Source organism: Takifugu flavidus, chromosome 16 (assembly GCF_003711565.1).
Source record: "Takifugu flavidus isolate HTHZ2018 chromosome 16, ASM371156v2, whole genome shotgun sequence".
NCBI classification, from domain to species: Eukaryota; Metazoa; Chordata; class Actinopteri; order Tetraodontiformes; family Tetraodontidae; genus Takifugu; species Takifugu flavidus.
Window position 1 is genome coordinate 1,815,674 of NC_079535.1, and position 8,657 is coordinate 1,824,330.

The window sequence follows — 8,657 nt, forward strand, 5'->3', positions numbered from 1 at the left end:
CCAAAAGATCACAATGGAACCAATAAACTACACCAGCTGTTTGTCTCCTCAGCTGTATTTCTGTTTCGACAAACCAACTGTCTCCTAAATTGAGGGATCAGACATACAGAGGTTGTTATTTATCTTTTATTTAATGACACTGGCACAAATGTTAAGGTCTTCCATTTGGAGTTCTGCTCAGTTTCCCTGGCCCTGATCGTATGAGCCTTGAGGGATACTGAGGATATCGGATACATCAGAGTGGAACTACTGGCCAATGTCGGAACAGAGCAAACAGGAAATGAGCTGTGGAGTCAAACTCAAGGTTTCAGTTACAAGTCACATCTTCTGCTGATGTGTGTGTGATGAGCTGTAAATAAAGGTTCACTTCAAAAGTGTAATGATGATAATTAGTACTAGAAGATGTACACATTTCTTCATTTATGTATTTCTGTATTTTCTCATTTCCTTATTTATTTTTATTTCTGTGTAATCTCTATTCCAATCCTACAAGTTCAGCACCGTCAGCCAAAACTTATACAGAAATACATAAATAAACAAATTCACATACAATGAATATAAATATATATACATAAATAGTCCAAAATTAAATTTAAATTGACCAAAATGTATGTTTTTATCAATTCATTTACCAACAGTCATCCCCTCCGAGTGTAAAGCAATGATTCACGGAAAAAATAAGACCCGCCCAAAACCACATCTCTGATTTGTCAACACAGATGTCAATCACATCTTCTTATTACTTCCTTGACAACGACATCCAACCCGGAAATTGTTGTTTGTCGAGTAACAACAATGTTGTTTCTGGGGAAGAAACGTGTCTGAAGTCGACTTGGAACGTTGACTCTCGTGTAGATTTCTCGGTTTGGATTAAAAACAGATGCGGAGTAAATAATGAAGCGAGGTAAATCCGCAGCAAGCGTGGAAATGAAGCAGGTGATCGCGGCTCTGTGCAGACTGCTGACAGCCGCTGGACTGGAAGTTGTGCCCCCACCGGAGACCTTCAGGCGGGCTAAATTTGGCGGTGGACCTGATGTGGTACAGTCATTATTATTTTGATGAGTTCACGCTTATTAGTGGTCCGTGCACTTTGAAACATTCCTGGTCTTGCTATAAAAGCGAACATCTCAGAGGAAACTTTGTTGTGCTAATCAAAATGACATGATGCAAAGAAAGTGTTCTTCTCTCCAGGAAGGTCAGTTGCTGCAGCTCCTCATGGAGATCCTGCAAACATTTGGGACTGTTTCCTGTAAGGACGGCATGGAAGGTGGTCAGTGACCTTTTGATGGAATGGATAAAACGTATCATTAAAGTGAAATGTAATTCCTTATATTTCTTTTTTGCACAGGTGAACTCAGAAAACAGGTCATTGCCGGCCTCTGGCAGACTGGATACTATGGTGATTGGATGTATAAAGGGTCGGGGGACAAAGGGCACGGAGGAGAGAGGTCGACCAGCAGAGACCTGCTCCTGGCACTGGGTTGGCTCATCGCTACAGGATCATTGGAGAAACTGCTCACAAAGAGAGTCCAGCAGTTGGACAAAATGCTGCTCACGCCTACACACGTATGCACTGATTTAAATAGATCAAATATAAATGTGGGGAATGCTGGTGTTATGAACTCTGTCCGTGCATGTGTGTGTGTCTATTAGGCCAGTCTTCAGCTCTCCAGCGAGCTTCATTTTGACCCTGCATCCCTGAGGAGACTTCAGTGGCTGACTGGCTGTTTGAGACACCAGGGTTGGAGTTTACTGTCCATGCAGGAAGAAAGAGCTCATTTGCTTCACGCAGTGAGAACATTTATTTCACTCCCACCAATATAACTAACGTAAAGATACCAGGAACTTATCAGCACTTTTCAAGACATTCACATCTGAATAATTTAGTAATAAATATTGATGGAATTTTGTTGCACTCCATTTAAAAATATTCAAGTCTCTATTTCCAATGTCAAGATCATAATAAACCAATTAATGCATGAAGCTAAGAACTTAACTTTAACCCATTAGCAGACTGTCTATAATATGTGTTTTCTTTAAGGTTGTGTTGGGCCTTCTCCCTTCCTCCATATCTTTTTGCAATCAAAGCTCACCACTGATAAAGGAGGTAATACAATTTTTTACATCAATTTAGAAACACTATTATGTTAAAAATTCATGTGACGAGCTGACCAGTCAGTGCTGCACCATCCTAATTGCATCATTTCATCATTTATCTTGTAGTAAACAGTCTGTGTCTGTGTGCGTGTGTGTGTGTGTGTGTGTGGTGTGTGTGTGTGTGTGTGTGTGTGTGTGTTACAGGATTGCATGTGCATTTGGCAGCTCTGTGACCTCCTTGAAGCATACCTGTCCTGGAAAAAAGCAGAGACCATTTTCTGGACCTGGATGGTAGGTTTCAAAGACACTAAGATAAAAAGTGACTTTACAAATGTGGCAAGAGTCATTTGCAGTGCTGGCTATTTTAGGTACTTTATGTTTTTGAAAAACATACGATCACATGGGCACACAAAAGAAGCAAAAACAAATTATATTGTGAATTATCTTCATCCCAACTTTAGTTAAAAATGAAAATGTTCTTCATTTTATCATGATGTTCTTCTCATTTTGTGGAGAATTCACAGTAAAGCAGAATTTCTGAATGCAAAAGTAATGAAAGAATACGGATTCCACAAAGTAATCAAAGGGCTTTGATGTGTCACCCACCTCACTGGACATTTGCTAGGACCAGAGGTCGTGATTTGGTTTATATTTTTGCAGCATGTTTATTGCTGATTAAAGCGTTTGGTTTTTTGTCGGGTGTGTGCTTAGGACAGTGTGTTCGACTCCAGTTTGACAGATCCACTGGTCGAGAAGCTGCCGTGTGTGCCTGATGGAAGAAGAGAGTGTTATCATGGAAAGCGAGGGCTGGAAACTCTGGAGGAAATGCTGTTAACACTGCCCAGAGTACAGGTGTGCAGCACGCCAACGCGTTCTCTCCGGTTATTGTTTTGACCATTTTAATTTTTGTGTTTGTGTTTAAATGTGATTTTTGACTTTGTACTTTACCCTCTTTTATAAGTTGCAGTATCTGTGGAAACTTTTTTTGTTGTATTTTTAAAGCTTTTTATGAAAGTTAGATGTCTTTTTAAACGATGTTTTAAAGAAAGTTGGTTTTGCTGATTTTTGAATGCTACCTATTTGATACTAAAAATCTATTTTGGACGGTGCAGACTTTTATTTTTCAAAACTGGGTCTAAATGATATTCCTTTCATCTCAGACACAAGAGAGGAGGAACAGGGAGAAGCCAGAGGACAGTGGACAAGGTGTGAAGTTCTCAGGGAGAGCAGACGGCCCCTTTCTTCCTCCTCTGCTCTTCCCACTCCTGTCAGTACCTTCCTTCCTCCAGGTCTACCGACCCAGACTCAAAAGTGTGAACTCTAGCAACCGCCCAGCAGAGAATGCGACCAGAGAGCGCAGACTTCCAGATGAGCTGCCGATATCTGAGGCTCAGCAGCTGCTTCAGTGCACAAAGACTCTGCTGTGGGACAGAAAGCTGAGACATAGACTTGCCAATCGGCTGCAAATGCAGGAGCTAATTGATAGGCTGCACGGCTTGGTGTTGATACCTCCATAGGTTATACTGGACATTCCTTTCTTCTGCACAGAATCTCAAAGTTTAAATTTATAGAGCTGATGCATTTATTCAAGCACTCATAGATACAGTCTGTATGATACATTTTTGGGATTTTTTTATGAATTAAAGCTAAACATTTACATCCCAGGCCTTTACACTGTCAACAGGGCATGAAAGAGTAGCTGGCTGTGTGAGGATGTTGCGGCGGGCTCCCTGTTGACCGGAGCTCTTGTCTGAGTCGTGATGACGGGGTCTTTAAACGGGGAAGCGTACTTCAGGTGGAAGAAGTCAAGGAAATTTAAAGACGTTATTTCCAGATGATGGATGCCCTTTGGGAAGCCAACTTTGACAGATAAATCATTGCTTATTTGTTTTAAACGATGGTTAATCCTTCATTTGTCTTTTCCCAGGCTTCCATATTGTTTTTTGTATTGCTCCAGTATCTCATAGTTATCTGTGATGAATTCTTGGATTGTTTCCAGCATGCTCTTCAGGTCACTTGCGTCATTCTTGTTTGAATGGGGTGTCACCATGTCGTGGATGTTGACGATTGCCATTTCAATCTGCGTCGGTCCAAAATACTCTTCTTTTCTATCCAACACATCGTCATACTCTGTGTCTATGGTTTCTTCTGTCACTTGCAGTTGAAGCTTCTCTACTTTGAGATCAGACATCTTCATGCCCATCTGTGATGCTTCCAAATTATGTTTGTTCTCCACCATCTTGAGGCCCTCTCTCAGCTGTTGAGCCTTCTCAAATGCTGCAGACAGCCTCTCTTTGTATTTTGTTTTTATCTGGTCAAGAACCTCCACGTGCCTCATAACGCCCTGCCCGTCTTCAAACTTCGTGGTCATTTCAGCCACCAGCTCCAACATGTCCCAATCCGTTTTGGACTTCTCCACCTCCTTGAGGAGCTGCTGATTTCTCTTTACCTCATTTTCGTTGTCCTCTGTTTTTCTCGGAATCATTTCTTCCATCTCAAGGCGGATTGTCTTGTGCTCCTCTGCTTCTTCATTTATTTGTTCAGTCTTCCGCTGTAACCGAAACGTGTCATAACTTATACAGGGCAGTATTGCATTCTTGATCTTCTTTTGGAGAACAGATATTTGTATTTTCAGTGTGTCCCGGGCTTGTTTGTACGCCTCATACTCTGAATCGAGACGCATGTTCTCATCTTGCCGGGAATCGATAATGGCCTGCTGCTGCTGGATGCGCTGCTTCAGCTCGTGCATCGACAATCCCTCTAATACGTTTGGTTCTGTCATTTTACGTTGGAGTTGTCGTCCTTTCGCTGTTAATTGTGCTGCTTTGACTAGCTCCTCAGTCTGAGTTAGTTTAATAAAGGACAATATAAAATGTTGCTATGATGATTGACTACATCAAAGCCATGGCTTTGATTTGGAAACACTTTGGAGAAAACCTTTTTTTAAAAACCTCCTTAATCAGAGACACCAGCTTCTGTAAAAGGTTCACTCACATGTCACGCTGCTATCCTGGCTACAATCTTTTGCCCGTCAGGCTGATCATGATCCTCATGGGATTTTCCATTGTATTCCATTCCATTTTCCATCTAATTAGCCGGGGTTTATGGGGTAGAGCGTGTGTTTTAGTGTGTAATAGAGTAATATCTTATTGGAGATTGGAAGATGGACATCATTTTTCATGAGCTGAAGTCAAAGATCTAAGACTTAATGTGCACAAAAGGTGTTCCTGTCAAATATTGTCAAATCTTTAAATCTGTTAATGAGCAATTGCCCTTTGCTGAAATCATCCATTCACCTCACCAATGTGTTTCATGATGATCTGACAGCATAATTATTGCACAGGTGAGCTTTAGGATGCCCACAGTTAAAGGCCTCTGAAATGTGCAGTTTTACACCAGTTGGTGTAAAAAATGTGACTGTAACAGTCAATATAAACTTAAAATTAAGAATTAGAACAATGGCTGATGTGCAAATGAACATTACGTGTAATGATACAATAACAAATATTTATAATAATACATTTATTGGTGGTGGTAGCTCAGTCTGTTGGGAACTGGGCTGAGAAGAGGAGGGTTCTTGGTTCAAGCCAAGTGCAGGAGGTGTTCTGGTAGTAGGGGAAGGTGCCAAAACACCTTAAGAACACTGCCAAAGTACCCTTGAGCAAGGTACCAAATAGGGCCCTGTGATGAATTGGCAACTCATCCAGGGAATAAAGTGATTAAGAGGATGATACAGTACATTTATTAATTCACATTATGAATTGTCTAAACTTGGACATTTTCACTCTTTGGCACTGCTGCGAAAGTTGTTTTACCTACTTGAGATAAGAGACACACAACAGATTAAAAATCATTGTCCTGCTGCAGCTGTCAAGTTGAGATGGGGGAGAGGAACACTGACGCCCAGTGGCTTCTCCTTTCTGTGGGCAAGTGGAGATGGGCAGCAAAGGAGTCGTCCTCATGCAACGACCCTTTCAGGGTGGTCACAAAATGCTCAAGCCGCCTCTTCAGGGACGCTGTAGACGTGCCTGTAATGAATATTGATGACATCATTGTGAGTATGAGGGGAATCAATTGGATACATCTGAGGTTATATAAGGTGACCTTGCTTCTACTGATGAGCTACTAGAGGCTTCTAAAGCATCCTGTTTCTGTGGGTTGCCAGTAGTGAAGTGGACATGGTGCAAATGTTTTTATTTAGTTGTGTTGTTACCGTTGGCCCATATACCAAGTTATGACTGCAGCACGTGCAATAGAGGCTAGTGACAACCCAAAATGTTAACATACCCCTATTGGAGGTAGAATATCTCTAATATTGTTTTTTTCCTTCCAACCCAAGGTTTCCATTAAATAAAATTGATTCTTGGACAAAACTATTTTTGTTGGTCTCTGTTAGCCTTTTTTCTGCTAGCCCCACATGGCCTACATCTGTTATGCCATCAGTCATTGTAAAACGGTGACCAGGCCAGAAAATTTTGGGTAAAATGTTATGGTTATCCTGTAACTGTTAAGTCAATACTTTTTCACACTTATGTTTTATATTAGCTAACAGCTAGCGTCTGACTTGCTTGAAAAGGTTATGTACCAGTATTTCATTGGATTAATTGCTGGTGACGATGCAGCCTGTGGGCAGGCAAAAAAATCCACACATAGGGTGGAAGCTGCTGATTGGCAGAAGCTTTCATTCCAAGATTCCCTCAGGCTGCTTAGTGGATGAACAACTGAGGGTGAAAATGGATGTTGTGTCCAAAGTCATTCAAAACTTACTATGGGTTGGTCCGGGCCAAAAACAAGCACTGGAGGTGAACCAGACTAGTGTCTAGCTGATGTGTCTCTAAACCACCCATAAGCACACGTGTCAACACACAGCCAAGGGAGACAAAATAAATCTGACCTTACCATGGACAATTACATAAAAGAGCCGCCTCAGCTGAAGCGTGCTGCTCTCAGGGACATGACAAAGGTCAGCGAACCTTCCGCTTTGATGTTTACAGTGTGCCGCCGACACATCGACTGGACACGTGCAGCAGATTAATGCAGGGTTACATTGTGCTTTTTGGTACCTGAGGTGGTGGGGACAGCCAAGTTAGTGTCATCGTCCTTGTTACGTTCAACCCTTTTGGGGGGGGTTAACGTAAAGACTAACAGACCACCAGGGAAAGACTGATACAGCTTGTCAAGATAGTGCTTTATTTCTTAACAGTAAACACATGCATATATCAGGAGTGGAGGGAGAGGTGGAACAAACGGGTCTGTGCCAAAATAAAAGTCAAAAAACAGGGCATCTTAAAACATCAAAAACACAACGGTGGCCACAGCCCATAACCTAGTGTAAATAACAAACAGAATGTCAACGTGCGGCAATGTATGGGGTACCCCGTCCTTACCTAGTCCCACCTGCCCTCCACAAACTCTTCCTGTCCAACCGTGAGCGAGAGAGAAAGCCCCCATGAAATAAGGGAGGAGAGCCTTTAAAAGCAGGACTCCACTGGTGATTGGTCAGATAGACACAGGGGAGCCAATCCTAAGATACCCTGGGAGTCCACAGGTGGTGTCAATCTTCCTCATCACCAGCACTGCCTGCCTTTTGGTGTTCCACCAGTTCTCTCAGCCTCTAGATGGCGCCACTCTGGGAGGTCACCGGAAACAAAGAACACAAAGAAGAAACACCAAAAACTCCCCTGACACGTAACATCCCCTCCCAAGGTTGGACAATTTTATATTCTGCCTACAGTGCCCGAGACAGCGCATCCGCAAGAATGTTTTTGGACCCCTTTTTGTGATTAATTTCTAAATTGTAATTCTGGGCGATTAAAGACCAACGCATTAATCGATGGTTATTATTATACATCCTTGAGAGAAAAATAAGAGGGTTATGGTCTGTAAAAACCTTTATAGGTTTTGTGCTAGAGGCAAGATAGACCTCAAAATGTTGCAGAGCATACAACAGTGCAAGCGTCTCCTTTTCGATTGTCAAGTACCGGAGCTGATGTTTGTTGAACTTCCTTGAGAAGTAGGCTACAGGATGGTCAACACTTTGGGGATCCTCTTGTAGAAGAACGGCTCCAGCCCCGACAGCACTGGCATCTACTTCCAACTTCAATGGCAATGAAAAATTGGGAGCGGACACGACGGGGTTACAGCTAAGGAGAATCTTGAGATCCTCAAACAACTGTTGGCACTCCCTGGACCAAGCAAATGGCTTTTGAGGACTGCTTAGTGTAGTCAATGGGGCTGCCACGATGGAAAAATTCTTCCAAAACCTACGGTAGAATCCAGCCATACCAAGGAATCAGCGCAACTCCCGCCTGGTTGTTGGGGCAGGAAACACAGTAATGGCTGCAATCTTTAGATCAGAAGGGCGCACCTGTCCTCCGCCAACCTGCTGACCAAGGTACAAGGCAGAACCTCTTCCAAACTCACATTTAGGAAGGTTAAGGGTTAGCGAAGTCTGAGTAGGAATGTCATTAAACAAACTGGGGAAATTGGATATCAGCTCTCTAATATCATTACTACGGTCACTTGAGAGGTGGGACAAAAAGTGAGACGAATCAGAAAGC

At 42.5% G+C, this 8,657-nt stretch overlaps 1 protein-coding gene across 2 annotated transcripts; it reads left to right on the top strand.

Annotated features, from left to right (window-relative positions):
- The first annotated feature begins 663 nt into the window (after positions 1 to 663).
- tedc1 (tubulin epsilon and delta complex 1) lies at positions 664 to 6,473 on the top strand. 2 transcript variants are annotated; one of them, XM_057058133.1, is made up of 8 exons: positions 664 to 1,038; positions 1,192 to 1,267; positions 1,349 to 1,566; positions 1,654 to 1,791; positions 2,042 to 2,107; positions 2,302 to 2,388; positions 2,809 to 2,949; positions 3,258 to 6,473. In XM_057058133.1, exons 1-8 carry the CDS (start codon positions 895 to 897, stop codon positions 3,612 to 3,614), a joined length of 1,227 nt encoding a protein of 408 aa, XP_056914113.1. In that variant the 5' UTR covers positions 664 to 894; the 3' UTR covers positions 3,615 to 6,473. The 2 variants fall into 2 exon arrangements, with proteins under 2 accessions (XP_056914113.1, XP_056914112.1); XM_057058132.1 differs by having other exon boundaries at positions 676 to 1,038; positions 1,192 to 1,270.
- The last annotated feature ends 2,184 nt before the right edge of the window (positions 6,474 to 8,657 follow it).

Excerpts from the sequence above, each read along its gene's own strand:
- tedc1 (XM_057058132.1), top strand. The coding sequence starts at position 895 with ATGAAGCGAGGTAAATCCGCAGCAAGCGTGGAAATGAAGCAGGTGATC. Across the intron at positions 1,039-1,191 it reads TTGGCGGTGGACCTGATGTG|GAAGGTCAGTTGCTGCAGCT; the intron begins GTACAGTCATTA and ends TCTTCTCTCCAG. Across the intron at positions 2,108-2,301 it reads GCTCACCACTGATAAAGGAG|GATTGCATGTGCATTTGGCA; the intron begins GTAATACAATTT and ends TGTGTGTTACAG.